Source organism: Trachemys scripta, chromosome 15 (genome assembly GCF_013100865.1).
Source record: "Trachemys scripta elegans isolate TJP31775 chromosome 15, CAS_Tse_1.0, whole genome shotgun sequence".
NCBI classification, from domain to species: domain Eukaryota; kingdom Metazoa; phylum Chordata; order Testudines; family Emydidae; genus Trachemys; species Trachemys scripta.
Window position 1 is genome coordinate 8,412,376 of NC_048312.1, and position 20,498 is coordinate 8,432,873.

The window sequence follows — 20,498 nt, forward strand, 5'->3', positions numbered from 1 at the left end:
CTTTTGAAAACCCCACACTAATGACCCAAGCTTACTTCATTACCATTTTCAAGTGTTTGAAAGCTTTGTGCTGTTTTTATTTTTAAAGCGGTTAATGAAATAGAAGAGCAGCTCTCCCAGTACAAGGTATTCCTGGGAGGCTCTGAGAATTGGGACAATGGCTTAATTGGACATTTTTGTTTCCCCCAGAGTGTGCCAAGAGAATTCTGCAAAAGAAAGAAAGAAAATGCTCTGACTGTTTTCTTGCTATGAGGAAGCAGTTGGATGCACTAAACCGATCAGAATCCCTGCACTTTCAGGGTCAAAGCAAGCTTTACTCATAGGCAGCTGTTTCCGTCTCATTGACACAGGTTGCACTGCAGTTGCTGGAGAATGCAGTGGCTCGCGGACAGTGGTTAATGTTGCAGAACTGTCATCTTTTGGTGAAATGGCTGATTGATTTGGAGAAAGCATTGGAGAGAATTACTAAGCCTCATCCAGACTTCCGCCTGTGGCTGACTACTGACCCCACACTGGGCTTTCCCATTGGAATACTTCAGAAGTCTTTAAAGGTACAGTACAGGGGTGAAAGACCAGCAGAAGGCATGACACAGCACTCTTAATCATGACATGCCACTCTTATTCAGGGAAAACTGATTGACCTTGGTGGGCATTTGGCCTGAATACAGCATACAGGATTGGGCCCTAAATGCTGTCTTTTTTCTTGGTAAGCAAGATCCGATTTTCATCCTCTGGTTTTCCAGCTGGTGGGGTTTCACTGATGTGAAATAAGTTTAATAGAAGTGTTCATCTGATGCTACCCTCAGGCACATATTGCATAATCAATCCCTGTCAGTAAAAGTGAACTTGTAAATGCCCTTTAGTCCCAAATACCACTGTGATGAGTGGGTTAGAAATACCCAGATACACAGAAATACCTCCTGTCAGTTGGCTAATGCTGAAAATGTGGAACTGAGGTCTGTGTCTAGCTGGACAACAGTGTCAATAGGGCAGATGTTCTGATGGGACAATTGTTTCCAGCTGCTACGTAAGGCTGAAGCATTTATCACAAGCAAGATGATATGATTATTTATAAATGGCAAGCCAGAGATGCTGTGCTAATGTTCCTTTTGTGGTGACTATTTATGTGGTTGTAGATCATTGCAGTGACAATAATCATTTTATCTGACAGATGTTAGCACAGCAGAGTGACGCTTAGGCACCTGTCATTGATTCAGATATGTATGTTAGTGTATCAATGACATCTTTAAAACATTCACCACCGGCAGGGCTTAATCCCAGATCTGCAAAAAATAGCTGTGTGTATACCTTCAATTTAACACTGCAAATACCCAATCTATGAGCACAGCCGTGACTGTTGCAAGCACAAATTAGGGCTTGTGTGACATTTGAAACTCAAGCTAAGCAGCTGTCCGTGCCTCAGTTTCACCCTCTGCAAAATAGGGTTAATAATCCTTACCTTTCTCAGAAGCATGATCTAAGGCAACATTAATTAAAATGTGTAATATAAAATATTTGAATTTGATTTCAAAATATAATTAAATGTACTTAATAAGGTATCACTATTGTTATATAACTGCTCTTTATATTTTTAGCATGATGTGACAAGCAAACATGTAAAATTTGTAACTTTATTTCAAATAATTGACAGGGTTTTCTTTTTTTTTTTTTTTTGCTAGGTTGTAACAGAACCACCGAATGGGCTGAAACTGAATATGAGAGCCACTTACTTCAAAATTCCCCATGAAGCCCTTGAGCAATGCCCCCATAGCGCATTTAAATCACTGGTCTATGTCTTAGCATTTTTCCATGCGGTGGTTCAGGAGAGAAGGAAGTTTGGGAAGATTGGCTGGAATGTACCATATGATTTTAATGAATCTGATTTCCAGGTAAGAAGCTAAAGCTAATGGCCCTTGAGTTTGCACATACCTTTGCAAATATACTGTCTGTCTGTCCGTCTCCTTTTTACAGTAAGTTAGAGTGGTCCTCCTTTCCCTGTCACAACAGACACTGTAGACCCTTGAGTCTATAGTTATTTTTAGCCAGTATCAGGATTGCTGAGAATAAGAAGCCAGATTCCTGATCCAGCCTCTTTACACATCCCCCCTGCTGGCTGTTTGTTGTGAGGTTTATTTTTCATTTTCTTTTGAGGAAGACGTGATAATTAACGTACGAATTAGAATTGTGTGAAAACTAAATAAGTCTGTATCCTTGTAATTTGTGACTCTTCTCATCCAACATGTTGTAATAACTGTTACTAGGTGTGCATGGAAATCCTGAATACGTACTTGACCAAAGCCTACCAGCAAAATGATGACAAAATTCCATGGGGCAGTCTCAAGTATCTCATTGGAGAGGTAAATCTGATTGTTAAATAGCTCTGATGGTAAAATGATATCCTGTAAATAAGGCCAGCACTTGCAAAAAGATCTATCTTATCTTCAAGCAAAGTGGGCTACTGTTCTCGCCTGGCTTTTTCAAGAAATCACTGTATGGCCCTGAGTAAGTCACTTAACCTCTTTGCCTCAGTGAAATAGGGACATAACATTTACCTATACCATGGAGGAGCTGAGAGTCTTAACTCTTGATTAGAAAGCCCTTGGGATCCTTTGGTGAAACGCACTATACAGACTAGCTGCAAAGAATTATCATTACAATAGGCCAGTGCTGGAGTGTGAACTATAGGAAGGGATATTTACAAAGCTCCTGAAATGTTGCAGCATTTCAGAGCTCTCTTCTTTACACACTATGCATAGTTCAGTAACGCTGCTGAGGAAACTGAATTTTTTCATCTTAGTGAGTTCTTGACCCTTTGTGGTCCTTGCAGTAATCAAGCTTGAGAGGACCAGCCCTGCCATGATCTTCACAATCTGGCAGCCATCTCTCGACTCCCACTAATGTCCAAGCACTTCCTGCTTTTGCCCCGTTAGGAGGAGTTACCAGAGAAGCACAGGGTTTCCTCTTGGAGGGGCAGTATGTAACAGCCAAAAATATTTTGAAGTTTTCAAAAGTTTTAAAATCTACTTGTTGCAAGTAAGCATGTTATATAAAAATAGTTTCACCAATTTCTAGGTCATGTACGGTGGGCGTGCAATTGACAGCTTTGATCGTCGCATTCTGACCATATATATGGATGAGTATTTAGGGGATTTCATATTTGACACATTCCAACCATTCCATTTTTATAAAAATGAAGAGGTTGATTATAAAATCCCAGAAGGGAATTCAAAGGATGACTTTGTTGGTAAGAAATGCATTTCCTTCCATACAAGTTAGTATTTAAAAATTGTACCTACACTTATGTTTTCCTTTCTGTATTTCTATTATTATATAAGGGCTGTAGCAAACTTCAGCCATCCATTGTGTGCACTGATAGAAATGTTTTTATTCCCTTGGTTAAGAAGGCCAGCTGTGTGTAGATCTGCGAGAGTCTAGTGGTCAGCTCATCACACTTCTCTTTATAAAATCTTTAGAAAAAACTAAAGATTTTATAAATACATTCTTTACTTTTTAAACCTTAAACACCCTTTACACAAGTAAATCTGGTAGCGATATCTTACTACACTGCATTTTGACGAGCCTCATGTATTTTTGTGTTCTAGAGGAGCTAGAGTCTCTACCACTTGCTAATACCCCAGAGGTATTTGGTCTTCATCCCAATGCTGAAATCGGATACTATACACAGGCTGCTCGAGATATGTGGTCTCATCTTCTTGAGCTGCAACCTCAAACAGGTATGATTTTTGTCACCTAGAATACAGTTCTTGCAAACAAAAAGTAAATCATGAATGTACAAGACCTTGGTCTTGTAACTTCTTACACATGGGCAGCCTGTTGTGTTTGCATGGCCATTGTCTTCAGCATGGCTCCATGTGGGCACAGCAGGGTGCCTGTAGCGGGGTGATCACCCTGCTCTGGCCCTGGAAGGCCATGCCCCAATCAGGGTTCAGCTGGCCCTTATAAGAGGGCAGAGGGCCAGGAGCAGAGTCAGTCTCTCTCTGCCTCTAGAGAGGGAAGGGCCTGGCTGCTCAGGAGCTCACAGGGTACCTAGAGTGGAGCGGGGCTGGGGGAAAGGCCAGAGGAGCTGGGGAGCTCCAGCCTGGAAACCTCCCAGGCTGCAGGCCTGGTTAAAGGCTCAGAAGGATACTGGGGTTGCAGAGGGCAGTCCAGGGGTAGGTCCAAACCCCCCTTGCCTGTGATGAGTGGCTTGTACACTGCAATCTGCCCTAGATGGTGACTGGCAGTAGCCTGATACTGAAGTGAAGTAGGGATAGTGGGTGGAGGTTCCTCTGGGTGGGGATACTGCCAGGGGGCTGCCCCCAAGAGAAGGGGGCACCGGGGTCTGGGAGGGACACGGGGGGCCAGGGAAAGGCGAGACACTGGCCGGCAGAGGGCGCTCCGGAGGCTGGTGAGCTAATTCCCTGGGAGGGCAGCAGGAGGCGCCACGGAGGTGAGCATCTCCCCGTTACAAGAGTGGTGGAGAATGCAGGCATATGCGGTCTGCCCCAATACAGGGGGAAGGGCAAGGACTGTTGCCCGGAATCCAAGTGAAGGAACTGAAGGTGGAGAAATGAATGGAAAGAGCTAATTCCCTATCAGGCTACTGCCAGTCACCATCTAGCCCCCGTTCACTGGGGCAGACTGCAGTGTACAAGCCACTCATCACAGGCAAGGGAGTTTGGACCTGCTGCCTTGGCCTATCCCTGGGCTGCCCTCTGCAACCCCAGTACCCTTCTGGGCCTTGTTAGCCTGCAGCCTGGGAGGTTTCAGTACCCTGTGAGCTCCTGAGCAGCCAGGCCCTTCCCTCTTTAGAGGCAGAGAGAGACTGACTCCGCTCCTGGCCCTCTGCCCTCTTTTAAGGGCCAGCTGAGGCCTGATTGGGGTGTGGCCTTCCAGGGCCAGAGCGGGGCGATCACCCCGCTACAGTGCCCATGTGCAAGATGTTGCAGGAGAGGAACAAGAATCTGCTAGTATTAACAATCTATAGGAAACATTTGAATTCATGTAATATTGAATTTAGACTAATAGAAAATGTAAAGTTATTTAGCGCTTGCTAAATTGTTTTCATTACAGGGGAATCTGGCAGTGGAATTGGTCGAGATGAATATATTGGACAGGTTGCAAAGGACATAGAAAACAAGATGCCTCAAATATTTGATCTTGACCAGATAAGAAAGACTTTGGGAATAGAAATTTCGCCAACAACAGTTGTGCTGTTGCAGGAATTGGAACGTTTTAACAAACTGATCATTCGTATGTCCAGATCCCTGGCTGAACTACAAAGAGTAAGAATATTAAGTTTCAAAGGGAATCCTCCTCATTTAAATCTGTTGGGCTTTGAAATTCTTAAGGTCTGTCTCTGCAAATTCTCTCACCAGGCCTTGGCTGGGGAAGTTGGAATGAGCAGTGAACTGGATGAAGTGGCTCGGGCTCTCTTTAATGGACAGATCCCTAGCATCTGGAGAAAGCTGGCACCTGACACACTAAAAACACTTGGAAATTGGATGATTTACTTTAAGAATAGGTATAACCAGTACACATCCTGGGTGAGTAAGAGAACAGAGAAACCCTCTTCTGTGTCTGCATTATTTAGTGCCCAAATAGAGTCAGTCTATAGGCTTCAACACCTAACACAAAATGCTTTAACTAAAAGCTATTTGAAACAAACCCATTTAGTTACAGTAATGACACCATGTATAGTGTTATTGAATCATAGAATATCAGGGTTGAAAGGGATCTCAGGAGATCATCTAGTCCAACCCCCTTTCCTCAAAGCAGGACAAATCCCCAGCTTTTTTTTTTTTATTACCCCAGTTCCCTAAATGGCCCCCTCAAGGATTGAACTCACAACCTGGATTTAGCAGGTCAATGCTCAAACCACTGAGCTATCCCTCCCCCTAGCACTGCACAGTGCTGATTAAATAAGATTCATTGGCCAAGCTTTAGCGATGCTTAGCACCTGCAGCTTCCGTAGCACTGAACCCCCAATTTTTGAATGAGGAGCAGGCACTTTCCTCATGGGACAGAGCAGTTCAGAATTTAAAGAGGTCTCTCTTGTGATTGATTCCAGGTTAATGAGGGTGAACCAAATGTTATGTGGCTCTCAGGACTACATATTCCCGAGTCTTATCTCACAGCTCTTGTTCAAGCCACCTGTAGGAAAAATGGCTGGCCACTGGATCGCTCCACCCTGTACACACAAGTGACCCAGTATGGTACTGCAGAGGAAGTCACCGAGCGCCCTGGGCAAGGTAGCACTTTCCAATGCAGAGTTTGCAAAAGCGGTTTGTAATTGGGCTGCAAACACTATATTTGGCCATTTTATAAAGGTAATAAGCATTAGTTTGTTTTAACTTATGCCTTTACAGCCAAGAACTTGGATTTGTTTGTCATGCATGACCATTCAGTGGAAGGAACTGATGCCAAGGTATTCAGTGGGAATGGGAGTGAGGCTCTGTCTATATATAAAATGCTACAGCGGCACAGGTGCAGCTACACAGCTGTAGCACTTCATTGTGGACACTACAGCAAAGGGAGAGGCTCTCCTGGCACAGTAGTAAATCCGCCTCCCTGATAGGTGGTAGCTAGGGAATGGAAGAGTTCTTCCGTCAACGGCTGCCTGGGGGCCTGAGGTCAGCTTCACTGCAGTGCTGAGAGGCATGGATTTTTCACATCCCTGAGCGATGTCACTAATTTTCTAGGGTAGCGCAGCCCTGAAAGGGACTGATGTTGAGCATCACAACAGCTAACTTTTAGGTTCCTAGAAAATCACTAGGATTCCCAAAGCCTGGGTTTGGGGCCTAGGCTCCCTGTACAATCAATGTGGGGAGACAGGTGCCTAAGAATGGAAGTCACAAAAACCAGTACATTGAGCAGGGGCCGCCTGAGCTAGCCAGTGCCATTGGTGGAGGAGAGGGGTCTGTGCTAGGCCCCATCCCTAAGTCCAGGTAGCAGAGAAGCAGCTAGTGCTGTGCTCTGCAACTGGAAACCTCTCCTGGAGTCAGGTGCCTAAGGTATTTATTGCAAGAAACAGAGGAGTTGGACCAGCCTCCTAACTTTTAGCCCAATAGTGAGGGTACTCACCTGGGATGTGGGAGACCTCCAGTTCAAGTCCCCTCTCTGCCTGATTTGACCAGAAGTCTTCCACCTCTTGGGTGAGTGCCCTAACCACTGCACATAGGATAGTCTGATGGGGGGAGGTCCCTCAATTGCGTTCGTTGAAGCGACTGCACTTAATATAAATTATTAGCGAGTCATTGGCACAGAGGACTAGATGCTGGGTCTGTCAGGTGAGTGCCTTACCTACCAGCCTCATGCGCTCTGTTCCATTTTGCCTCTTTCATTATTTATACATAGTGGAACTGCTTCGACAGGAGAGATTGAGGGAATCTGGACTAGCTCAGGGGTTAGGGCACTCATCTGAGAGGTGCCAGATCTCTGGTCAAATCCTTTCTCCCAGGCAGTTGGGGGGACTTGAATCACTGAGCTGCAACGTATGAGGAAGATCCTCCTCCCCCCATGCTGTGTGGAGTTAGGTGGCCTCTGAGCTTGCCTAGCTCAAGCCCTGCAGGCAAGATCTGTGGATTTTCTGGCTCACACGGGGGCTTAGGCAGGTGGACACCTAGAGGGACACAGCAATGCATGGGCCCAGGGATGGAAACATAGGCACTTAAGGATCTTTTACAGGAAAATCTTGGGCACTGAGTGAGTTTAGGCAGCAGTTAAGCAAGGGCTTAGTGAATCTGGGATTTTGGAACCTAAGTGCCTTTGCAAATGTAGCTCTTAAGGCTTAGAACAGAGGGCTGGGAGTCAAGACTCCTGGGAGCCTTTTATTGCTTTGCTAGTAGCTTTCTTTTTGACCTTAGGCAAGTATAAGCTCTCTACTTTAGCTTGCTCATCAGTAAAAATATCAGGTGACAGTAATGCTAAGGGTTTATATTCCTTAATATTAAAGACCTTTAGACAGATAACTACAGCCTAGCAGTAGTTATCAAAGCTGGTCAACAAATCAGGGAAAATATTTGAACATTTTTGTAGTTTCCTTTGTCAAAATTTTCAGTTTTCCAATCTAATTATTAATTCACCAAAGACATAGGAAGTGCTGTATCAGTGCAGCCCAGGTGTCCATCACCTCCAATAGCCCTTCTTTGACAGAGGAAATTTCTATATAGTACAAAGGTGTTGAGGTGCTATACAATAACATGCCCCAGGCACTTAGTAGCTGGTTTATGCCCTGAGGCTTGAGCGCCTTTAAAAACGTTTAGCCTAGATAGTGTAATTCAAGATATTTTTAATTTTAAAAACTGCATGAAGTTGGCTTGTGCCTGATTCACAGTAAGTAAACATAGGAGTCACTTACAGTATTTCAGTGCGCTGAGGTTGCTGTAAACCCATAGTAACAAGGTCTTGCTAGTCCAGAGAGAATGTGCCTTACAAAAAAGAATCCTTTTCAAATGGATTCATTTAGCAAGATGTTGCTTTTCTACTTGCTGCAGGATGCTTTGTTTCTGGTCTATACCTGGAAGGAGCAGACTGGGACATTGAGAATTGCTGTCTTGCCCGGAGCAAGCCCAAAGTCTTGATGGTAGATTTACCTATTTTAAAGATAATTCCTATCGAATCACATCGGCTCAAACTACAGGTATGAACATCTTCCCTCAAGGATAGATTGACAGGCTCTTTCCTATTACCACAGGCAGAGCACATACAGATGTGACTGTTTTAACAGCAAAATGGCTTTAGAGAGGACTGTGTGTGAAATAGACAAGGCATCATTTTTGTCTTTCTTAATTAGATTTCTCTGCTGTTAGTTGCTATCAGTTGGTGACGCATTTAGTTTTGGACAATTAGGATTACTGTATGAAATGAAAATTGGGGAAGCTGATACATCTCTGTCCCCCTATCTGCCCCAGCCAGTGATTTAAATTAAGACTGTCTTAACATTATGGATTTAGGATTCTAATAGTGAATGCAAGCTTCTTATATCACCTTTACTAAAGGCATAAGGGTTCAATCCTGCAACCCCTAATCCTTGTTAAGGATCCTTATTCATGTGATTAGTTTGCAGAGAGTCATGAGCCCCTGTTGTACTTCAAACAATAGCTGCTTTTCTCTTGTTTTAGAACACATTCCGGACACCTGTGTACACAACCTCCATGAGAAGAAATGCCATGGGCATTGGCTTAGTTTTTGAAGCTGATCTTTCAACCATAAAGCATATTTCCCACTGGGTGCTGCAAGGGGTGTGTCTCACTTTGAACTCTGACTGACACCTTAAACTGTCCATTTCCCACACCCAAAGTGCATTGGTGGATATCTGAGAACAACTTATGAAGTCAAATTAAGCCAAGAAGCACGGGATCAAGTTTTTTGCTCCCTATGTTTTCAAGAGAATTCTACTGATTTTAAACTGGCCCAGAGACATTTTCAAAATAAGTATTTGCAGCAATTTTTCCTAAGACATTATGATTTAGTAAATACAAAGCACCATGCAGTTTAACTTATATTTAATTTTGTCTTCAAATTTAAAGAAGAATTTTAGCCATTTATGTCAATTTGTATTTAACTTTTTCTATACTTTTGAAAAATAAAGGGTTTAGCCTTTTAGGCTGGAGAGTTCTTAAAACAAAATCTCGCACACAAATACTGTCATAGGTTGGGATGATTAGAAGAAACGTTTTTCACTTCCCCCTGCATCCTGCTATAGTCTTTCTTTAGAAGAGATTCTTTCCCTGCTCAGAGAGCAAAGAGGTGGGTTGTTCAGTCATGCCACAGACTGGTTTTGATATCACTGTAGCTTCAATCTTACACTTTACTGTAAACTTTAGACTCAGGCATGGGAAGTTGGATTACTTTCTAAAGCACTGGCTGATCTATAATGTCCTTAGTCTAAAGGATAAGTACCTACTTCCAACCTCTCCTAAGAAGTTGTTTCTTTTATTAGCTTAAACAAGTATTTTATTTTGAATTGGTAAAGGCACATCATGGACCTACCAGCATTTTGGAGTAGTCATTTGCTCAGTTCTATTTGTTGTGCTTTATCGGACAGCAGACTCATACCACAGCAAGAATGAGTGTTGAGGCTAACTCCCAGAAATTTAGGAGTTAAAGGAATATGTTTATACAAAATCTGCATTTGCGTTTTTGTGGTGTGTGTATTTGGGGTAGGGGAAAGGGCAAGCATCTGGTATGTTACTGGGAGAGAGGAAGTATTTTTGGGAGCATAGGAATCACATAGGACAGGTCAAAGACAACACTGTTCCTCCCATCCTTTGAAAACCAGCATGACAATACCCTGAGGAAAGCCAGGTTCTCCAGGACTGATTTCCTATGGTCGCTTGGGTAAGTCATTTCAAGACACGGGTTAAAATGAGTAGCAGATTTATCCACGGCTGTAAAGTACCTTGAGATCTATGGCTGAAGTGTGCTACAGAACTGCAAACTAGGGCCATCTTCCAAACATCCGGAATGAGGGGTTTAAGGATAAACTACTTAAATATTTCTGTTTATTTGCTACTAGTTTATCACTAAACCAAAACAGTTTTTAAAATTATGAGTTAAAAAGGAAAACATTCCCCTTTTTTGTCTCACAGTTTAGTAACTAATTTTCCTTTGAACTGTAGATCCCCATCCTCTTATAAAAAAAACCCCAGAATATTTGTACTTTGCTAATAATTGACAGTTTTAGTAATGGAATTCTCCAAACCATTTGAAACATTGAGAATGTTAACCTTGGGAGCCCTTCAACCCATTCTCAAATAACTCTAAAAATACCATTTCGGTTTTGCATCCTTCCGTGAGTGTGCCTCAGAACAGAGTGAGCCTGGTGTCTCCATAAAGTTGTTTCAAACTTAAAACAAAAACAAATAAATCATTGGTTAGGTCTGATGGTTTTTATGCTGTTGTACAGTATACAGGCTAAGTATAAAAACAAACATTTCAATAGTGCACTTTTTGTGCAGTGTATTATTTTTACACCTTAGTAAGGCGTTTTAACAGCCTTGTACAAAAGGCACCATAGTGCAAAGTATTAATTAGTGTAAGCTTAATATTAACCATTCAATTTCTAAACACCAAAACAGGAGCCTGCTTTCCATTAGGACAGTGTTCATACTCTCTCCATGAAGACTTACACAATAGTTTTTCAATTGGTGTTTTCTTTCCACAGTAAGTTATATATTAGGACCATTTGAAACTGTTAAAAAGAATGAAGAAAAGGAGACAAATCAAAATACAGGATTAATAAAATAAAGTTTGTTGGGAATTTTGTAATAGTGGAGAGAAATGTAACAAAAATATGAACACAATTTGATCAGGACCACCTGAAAAAAGTTCTCTCATAGGTTATCTTAACACATCTGCATTATTTTCAATGCTGCCATAAGAAAGGCTTTGTCATGAAAGTTAGAGTCTGTGTATGAAATGCTACATACACACCATCAAGACTTCAAAGGAACATTGACATTTTAAACATTAACAGCCAATACATATTGCTGGAGGTTTATAATTAGTATCTTTTTTCATTAATATTGATTAATAATGCAGACTGTAGCCTGTGCTTTTGTCCACATATACAGTTATAGTAAATGGAGTAGTACTTAGAAGCAAGCAGTCAGGTACACCTAGATTTGGCCACAGCATTTAGTAATTATATACTTTGCAATATGAACAGAGAGTCTCATTTGTGTTTCATTGAAGTAGGCTAATTATTAATGACAGATCTGGAAAAAATTTGGCATGCATGGGGCATTAAAAGAAACTTTACTGCAGATGAGATTTATCCTATTTGATCACAGTGCATAAACAGCAACAGAATAATAGAGCATCACATCAATCATTTCACTTATACAGTTCTGTCTGTCCCTGAATGCTTTCGGACCACTTTACTTCCATTGACCTGATCCACTGCTAATGTTTCAACCTCAGGCTGAGGCTGGGATGTTGTTACATGGTGAATTCGATGTGCCACACCAATATGTGCCTTGTGCTGCTTCTCTTTTGCTGGACTGTGTGATTGGCCTGATGTGCGTTCTGAAGCAATGGGTGGAATAACTAAAGGCCTCTCTTTGATCAGGTGGATCTCTGCAGTTTCCCTGGCCAATAAAAATGGAGTGGGATCAGGCATAGCATCAACAGGCTCCCGCAACAGCAGCTTTCGACTATCCGATCCTAATCTATAGGCCTCTTCAAACTCCGGGTTTAGTGGTGTTGACAGACTCTTTTTCATTCTGCGCCGGGGAGTCTCAGGTAGCTTATCTTTGGGAGGAGCTGGCTTGTAGTTGGACAATACTGGACTTCCAGATGGGGTGGCATCAGAAGTCCCACTTGAACTCATAAGCTTTTTCTTGGTAGCATGCAGTTGTGACGTTAGATATGCAATAGTGCTTGCTCGCTGCTCTAGTTCACTTGACAGCATATTTAGCTTATGGCTTTTCATTTTTAACTCTTCTAAATATTTCTTTTCTCTTTCTTTGATGGTGTTTTCCAGCACCATTATCATTGCAGTCTTTTGTTCCAGTTCCTTTAATAATTCATTATTTTCAGCTTCTTTGACTTTCAGCTGAGCTTCAAGTGCTTCACATTTTCTTTTGAGTTCATCGCTTCTTGAATTACCATTTTCTAGAAGAACAGGAAAAGTAAATGGTTTCAAGCTAATTATAGCCGCTAGGTAAAAATGAGCAATGCAACTCCTTTCTTTAAAATTCATTCTCAGAACGTAAGAATATCCCAAAGACTAACTTCTGGAAATACCCTGACCACTTTATAGTTTAAAAGCTAACACGATAGCTCTTAGTTCAACAAAAAATTAGATACAAGATCAATGCCACATTCAGCAGCTTAGGATGGGCAAATCCTGCAAGGCCACCAAGAGTAACAAGAACTCATTAACCTGGCTAGGAGAATGCCTGGCTGTACCACATTAGAAAGTCTATAAATGTTATGGTGAGCTAATACTTAGAAGAGTGCTCTTCAAGTCAGAACGCTTGGGCACTATTCCTGGCTGCCCCACTGCCATGGCGTGACACCTTGGGCAAATCACTTAATCTCTTCATATTCATCTTATCCTTCTGTAAAATAGGTACAATCAAATACTGAACACAAAGGCATGTTGTGAGGCCTAACTGTACCCTTTTCCTAGTCTAGGGGTTATCCCCAGCAAACATTACTGTCGTAACTATCAGAAGCTGAAGCACAGCACATCTGAAATGCCTGGCAGTTTTCTCCAGATCTGTGATGCAGCTACAGTAGTCGCACAGTTTCAAGAATGTGATTTATGGGCAGAGTGAGAGTATTTATAGTTTCTGTCTTCTTGTATTGGAAAAGGGAAATGATGCTTTGGTGGTTAAAACAAACAAATGGGGGTCAGCAGTTCTGGGTTCTATTCCTGGTCCTTCCATAGGCTTCTTTTGTGACCCTGGGATAGGAACACTTCACAAGCACTCAGAAATTAAGCTTAGCAAGTAAGAAAGCATTTGGGGATCCTGGGTTGGAAGGCACTATAAATTCTAACTGAAAAGTATTATTATATACGTGCGTTATAAAAAAAAAATGCATGCCTACCCCACACACACCCCCCCCCCCCCCCACACACACACCCCACACCAAAGATGGAAGATGTTAACCAGACCATGAAAAGCATCACCTGCACTGCATTTCTTACCTGCCAGGTCCGAACTTTTCAGAGTCAGCTCATAGGTCAAATCTAAAAAAGAAACCTGTTTTATTTTTTGGACATTACATATGATTAAAATAGAGCATATCTGCAAAGAGGTTAGAACTGTCTTTTGCATTCATAGATGTTTCTAGTAACAAAAGGCTGCTTCAACAGATTTAAAAAGCCAGTGACTTAAAGAAAGCTACAGAAAATGCTCCCCAAACTACCCCTGTATCCTGCAGCTGCACATGTTAATTTTTGGGTTTAATTTTATTGAATTAAGTGTTTGTTTATTATGTAAATACTTAAAATGATTTTCATGACTAAAACTGAAGAGTAAAATCTGTTCTGTCCAGTTGTTCACTTATTAGCATTGTTTGCCATTGATTAGTTTAATAGGCTATATTTTGCTTGAGCCCAATGCACACTTGTACACTAATCCTGTGACATAGTCTCTTAAAAGTTGTTGACTGGACAGAGCTTTGGAGAATATACCATAGGGAAAAATCCTGCATTGGCTGGGAATACACACTAGTTGGGACCTTACAGGGTTTTTATGGTTCATTTGGTGCTGGTACAATAATTCATATTAAATGGAGCCAGTAGAAATGTAAGAGTGATCTTTGCTACTAAATCAAAATCAGTTTTCACCAACACATTAGACCTGAGTTCAAATTATAGTTTTGCTAGACCATACATACATATTTTGCACTACAAACATTTTTATAAGCCCTTAAAACAGCAATACTGTAGAACCTCAGTTACGAAAACCTTGGGAATGGAGGGTGTTCGTAACTCTGAACAAAACATTATGGTTGTTCTTTCAAAAATTTATAACTGAACATTGACTTACTACAGCTTTGAAACTTTACTATGCAGAAGAAAAATGCTGCTTTGCTTTTATTCTTTTGGTCGTTTATTTTTAACACAGTACTGTACTTCCTTTTGGGGGGGGGGGGGGGGGGGGGGGGCGGTGTCTCTGCTGCTGCCGCCTGATTGTATACTTCCGGTTTCAATTGAGGTGTGTGGTGCACTGGTCAGTGCGTAACTCTGAGGTTCTACTGTACATTATTATTTGCTATAATAAATTATAGCAGAACCTTTCTACTTTGAATTAAGAGATCCACTGCAGATTACCATATTAGCAAGTAAGCCAATGTACGTGAAATACATGAGAACACTTTACAAAAACACACTTTTCAGTTATTTTAACAATTGTACTTTATTTATGACAATAGTTTGTGTACTCAGAAATGTACATTGTTTGAGCTAAATACAACACAGGAGACGATGCTTTATGGAGATTTCAAAACTGAGAAGTGGATTGAACCTGCAGATTTTTATGCGATTACTAAAATATAATACCAATATAATACAAAGCTTCTTCTGAAAGTGCAGTTGGTCAAATAATATTTGAATACTATTGTGAAATAGTATTTCAAATGGCTTCAGGAAGGAGAGGACTTGGGAGTGAAGCCTGCACAAAGCTGAGCTGCTGAGTGTTCGTAGCAACACTGCTGGCAGTATTTATGTAACTACCTGTGCAATGCTGTTGCAGTCGTCGAATCTCAGCGTGCAAACCTTTGAGTGTGTTGGCATGTTCCCGCTGGAGAAACAACAGATTCTTCTGGGCACTGTGCAACTGGTTCTCCAGGTTTGAAGCTGCCATCCTGACATCTAGGAACCTGTTATTAAAGAGAGTCAGAGTTATAGCACACAGTTACCCTGCAGATATAAGGGTCCAATTCTAGCCTTGGGTGAATCAGGAGAAACTCCAATAATGTCAGTGGAGTTACACTAGGGTAGAACCAGTACAAAAGCAGAATCAGGCCCACAAAGAGTAAAAGGCATTTCACATTACCTGTTTAAAGTATTTAATGACACTTAGTATTGGAACTGGTCATTAACTTTCATAGAAAGTCTGAGTGCATTCTAGGCAGCAGCCTCCATGCTGAGAGCCGGGGCAGGGGCACAGGGTGCTCATTTGTTTGTAGTTAACACAGTTAAAGCATTAGCTCCAGACAGGCTTTAAGGCACTAATCCCTTAACAAGATAAAAGTGGAGTTCCAAGAAAACAGAATAATAGAGGTTTGTTTTACTGTGGACTTTGATTCACCTCTTGAGGCACAGGAAATTAGGCACGCGCGGTAACTCCCCCTATATAGGGCAAGGAAACAGAGCACTGAAGTGCATTGTACCCAAGTATGGTGAAACCTTATTACGGGAACGTCCAAGACAGCAAATCATTTGCCTTTAACAAAAGGTTGAGACAAATGGTGCTGGAAACCTCCGGGACTGGGACACACTGAAGCTGTTGTTAAGGTTACCTAATGGAAGTTGGCTTTTGTTCAAATGTATACAATGGAACCTGCACTAAGAGAAGGTTGCTCGAGGAGAACTCTACGTTGTGTGGCGCTATTCTGTCTCTTATAGCATTTTCTACTGCACTGTAGTACAGATCCTTGCAACTTCTTGCAGGATTCTCAGTACTGGAGAACAGCCTCCTGACATTTCCATACAAGATAGAATTTCCAAGATTCTGTGATGACATACTATAGAACAAGACAATGGACCAATGGGATGTGTCATTTAAAGAGAATATGGATCCGTTTTGGTACTCATAAAATGTTGGTACAAACAGAAACGTTAAGACATTGGATTCTACAGATTGTAAGGCAGTAGTTATCTAGGGCCTGGATCTACCCCAAAGCACCCACATTGAGGTAAAAAGAGGTTCTCTGTGGCATTGAAGAGATGGAGATGGCTAATGGACTAGATGATCACAGTGGTCTCTTCTGGCTTTATAATCTATGAATAGTACAACATTGAGTGACACAGCTACACAACACTAAAGACATCTTTCCACAGCACTACCATAACAACTGCAGCTCATGGGAAGACAATAATGATTCTCAGTGTGACCACAGGGACTCTACTCAGCATGGTATAGTCAAGGACAAAAGCAAGATGGGACCTGTGGCAAGGGTAGTCACATTCTCCTTTCGGAGAAAGGCATTAAGGCAGTGGTCAGGGTCTGATTCTTGAGATTATTTTAAAAGGGCATTTTGGACTGTTCTAGTCCCAGGGTGATCTGCACAGAGTAGTTGCCAGAAGTGATAGTATGCAATTCATACAGTTGCCATACCTCTATTTTATGTGAGGTATTATGTAACCTCAGCCCCTGTGTTTCTAACTGAACCTTCATCACTTTAAAATCTCTTGGAGAGATTGCAGGGAAAGGGGAACATTCTTGCACACGTGGAAGTTGTGTCCAGGAATTAGATGGTTTGGGGAGGAAATTATGACAGAACACCGGCTTCCCAGAGATCAGCTTCCCTGATTACTTAATGCTCCAGTAAAGAAAGCTGTAATATCAGTAATGCCAATCTCCAAGACAACCAAGAAGTGTGGGTATCCAGTGCTGCTGCACTTATCGATGCATTTTGATTTGGTAGTAACCTCTATATTTAGGTTGCCTAACACTTTCTATGAGAAGATTCTTGTGACTTTTTTTTGAGAAGCTCTAACACCTCCACTGTTTGCAGCAGGTCTTTGAAATTCTGCAGGAAGAAAGCCCTCAGGCTAGGGAAGTGCCATTTGTTGGTCCCATGAAGTTGTTGAGGTTTGATAAAGTTATAAACGTTTGAAAATCACCATTTCCCTTCTCTTCCTTGCATGCCTCAGGAAAGTTTTGGCACCACATCAAAATAATAATTGCCAACAAACATTCTAAAGAGCTGTGTGCATACTGATAAAGCGACAGCATCAACACACGCTATACCGGAAACATGTGGAACTGTTGCAGCAGCTGGTGTGTGTGAGCATGAACCAGACTTCTCCCATATTGGCATATGCTTTTGGGGCCAATCCCCCTTCTGGGGGCACCACAATGGGCAGGAGCTCCCTCAAACTCCAAGAAAGGGTGAAGAAAGATTTGTGCCAAGCTACTCCTGAGCATTCCCTGGCTCCAGTAGCCTATACCCCAGCTGGGACAACAGCCTTCTCCTACTGCCAGCTATTGTAGTTAGTCCTGTAGCTCCGTGGCAGAAGTCTGCCTGCAGGTTCAGGGTACAAACACTGATGACACACGATGAGGTGTGTTACAGTTTTTCATAACAGAGTTTGTTTAAACTTTAAAAAAAGGACAAAAGTACATACAAGAGACTATGTTAAGTGAACACCATTAAGATGGCAAAGTCAAGTACTCAAGAGTTAGAAGTGCCAGATTTACGGTTGCCCATGCAATCTTGTTTCTTCCCTCTTGTTCCATATGCATTATGATACAGTATTTAATTACATGATCTGGTCCATCGCTCCAGGATCCCTGACTCATTCAGGGCACAGGATGGACAAACAAGGGGGAAGAATTAAGGTCACACTGGCAATCTTAAATGCTTGAACTTAAAACCTAAAAGATGTTCTTCTAGGTATGTAATTACTTTTTTAAAAACATCTTTATTTGGGAACATTAACAGCAAATTAAGTTAATGAAATTGAAAAATGTTTCTAAAAATACATACACTACTTTTTGACTTCCATCTCTCCCCCCAAAGTGAGAACCAGAGGTTTTTGGGGCCTCTTGAATCTAGCTGGTAGTTAAAAAACAGGGTCTTGGTGATCTTACTTGGTAGCCAGAGCTGAAATATACAGTTCTGATGAGTCAGCTGGAGGTTGCTATTCCCATGGAAACAAGAGTTGCCTGGTCAAAAATGGGGTAAAGGGGCTTTTTGGGAATCAGTTTCCATGGAAGTGTAGCATGGAGCTTTCAGCTGATTTGCAGAAAAAAGCTCACGGATTAGAATGATTGTTTTACAAAAAATTCTAAATTAACAATGCTAGTTCAGTCTTTGCTGGGGTGGGCAGTAGCCTTGCCAGCATTGTGCTGACAATGTACAAAGCTAGTTAGTAGGCAACTAAATCACCATAATCATAACATATAAAGCAATGGAAAGTTATAGCCCAATAGTGCTCTAAGCAAAGGACTATTGTGCTGGACAAGTAACAAATAAGCTTTGGGTGGATGCTCTGGTAAAACCTGGATTTCAGTAAAACAGGATTGGTTCAGCACAGTCTTTGCAAGTGAGGGAGGGGGCTTTGCTGAGAGTCACTCTGTTGCCATCACAACTGTATTTTGTCAGAGCCCACAGGGCCAGACGATAATTTTTAAATGGACTTTTCAGCTATATTAGTGACCTTGGGGCACCATTAATTTTAAGCATTGTCAATATTTCTGTTGCATTACCTTTTCAGAATGATGTAGCCTACTCTGCAAAGCCAAGTTCAGCCGGATAAAAGCTTTACAGCATCATCTGATTCTTAAGTGCTCATTGTATTCTCACTGAATGCAACAGCAGAATGAAATCTGCATTAGAGACCATTCCCCAAACATGGCAGGATTTTCAGATATGGTTACAGTGCTTTTCACTCTTAAAAAAAACTGCAGTGGCAGATGGGGGCTCAAACAGGATTTTTGTTAATATCAGCAATCGATTTATTTGGTTAATTTCAGTGTATAAAAATAGTTTTTTTTTTAGAGAGGGGTCTATAAATAATATCCGGAAACCTTTCCTATCACAATTGTTACCGATAGCAGCTTTGTGCCTGTAGGTTAAAGTGAGGTGAAAAGTTTTAAGAAAAAATTAGAAGACTTAAAGACACAAAGAGTAACAGAAAAGATGTTCAAAATATATAAACCTTCCAAATAAATATATTCAACAAAATAATACTATATGTCAGAAAATAAGACAACCTGACTGGATTTCTTCAGCGCCTATTATACAGTAGCATTACTCCACACCAGGAGTTATTTTTTTCACATAGCTCCCTTAGGTCTTAAGGATCACATTGGGATTAACTAGTCTGAAGGAAAAAATAAAACAGATTAGTTTTATGAGGCTGGCAGGAAAATGTGACATCAGAAATTGACAATATGGACCTAGGACATCTTTCCCCTGCAGAAGTCAATCAGGGAAATCTATGGAATTTAATACACAAGCGTTTCTGAGGTAGCAGCCCCTCTCAGGTAAGCAGTTTTTTCCTTCCTCTGGATGATGAAGAGAGCACAGCCCTCCAATCCTGAGAGTATCCTGGGGTCTTCCTGTGTTTTTACTCCGCACTACGGCAAATCCCAGGGGATGCCTTGTGGTCATGCCTGAACCTTACCTCCTCCTTTGAGGAAAACAGAAGGTGAAGGGCAATGATAAAGTTAATGCTACACGAAGTAGCATTCACGTCTGCTGAAGTTTCCATGGGTATGCGGGCATCCCCCAATTCCACCGTTAGCCTGCCCAACCATACCTTCTTCCAAGACAGGTGGAAACAACCCCATATAGTCTCTGTGGAAGAAATTGTGCATTTTCTTGGAAATGGGGGCAAATATCACTCCGTACAAATAAGAGGGAACTTTATATCTTTGGAAGACAGAGTCATGGTATGGACATATAATAGCTACCTGCCTTTTGAATTCTATGCTTTTGCAGTGCAGAAATGTCATTGTATCCTAATTTAGATGACTTTTCCTAGAGCAAGGGGTGGATTGGGAGAAGAACTGGAAAAACTCAGATAACTGACAGCTGAACAGCTTCTCAGACGCTAGTTGATCAATCATTCAGCTGGCTCTAATTCTGCAATGTTTTTTGCTAGATATCTATTAGCTAACGCACTCCCCATCTGGTAGTCTAGGACGAGAAGAGGGGCTGAACACAATATTATTTACTCATCTGGGAAAAGAATAAAAAAACTTTACTTGAGTAAAGTTAAAGTGGAAACCAGTTAAATAAAAAGTATAAATTATTATTTTCCTGGGTTGACAGCAAATTGTTTTGTACTGCTAGGCACATAGTAA

General features: G+C 41.5%; 2 protein-coding genes across 10 annotated transcripts in view; one reads left to right on the forward strand and one right to left on the reverse strand.

Moving 5' to 3' along the window:
• DNAH10 (dynein axonemal heavy chain 10) overlaps nt 1–9,819 on the forward strand; it is a 104,450-nt gene extending 94,631 nt beyond the window's left edge. The window contains exons 67-76 of the mRNA XM_034791440.1: nt 351–551; nt 1,680–1,889; nt 2,262–2,357; nt 3,073–3,244; nt 3,603–3,734; nt 5,074–5,285; nt 5,379–5,546; nt 6,071–6,251; nt 8,496–8,641; nt 9,123–9,819. Coding sequence (XP_034647331.1) covers nt 351–551; nt 1,680–1,889; nt 2,262–2,357; nt 3,073–3,244; nt 3,603–3,734; nt 5,074–5,285; nt 5,379–5,546; nt 6,071–6,251; nt 8,496–8,641; nt 9,123–9,269 — 1,665 coding nt within the window. The 3' untranslated portion in view covers nt 9,270–9,819. The remainder of the gene's footprint in view (nt 1–350; nt 552–1,679; nt 1,890–2,261; nt 2,358–3,072; nt 3,245–3,602; nt 3,735–5,073; nt 5,286–5,378; nt 5,547–6,070; nt 6,252–8,495; nt 8,642–9,122) is intronic.
• A 1,058-nt stretch (nt 9,820–10,877) lies between these two features.
• CCDC92 (coiled-coil domain containing 92) overlaps nt 10,878–20,498 on the reverse strand; it is a 214,835-nt gene continuing 205,214 nt past the window's right edge. For all 9 annotated transcript variants that reach the window (XM_034790794.1, XM_034790791.1, XM_034790793.1 and 6 more), the window contains 3 exons: nt 15,194–15,339; nt 13,661–13,702; nt 10,878–12,618 (listed from right to left, as the gene is read on the reverse strand). In XM_034790794.1, coding sequence (XP_034646685.1) covers nt 11,843–12,618; nt 13,661–13,702; nt 15,194–15,339 — 964 coding nt within the window. In that variant the 3' untranslated portion in view covers nt 10,878–11,842. The remainder of the gene's footprint in view (nt 12,619–13,660; nt 13,703–15,193; nt 15,340–20,498) is intronic.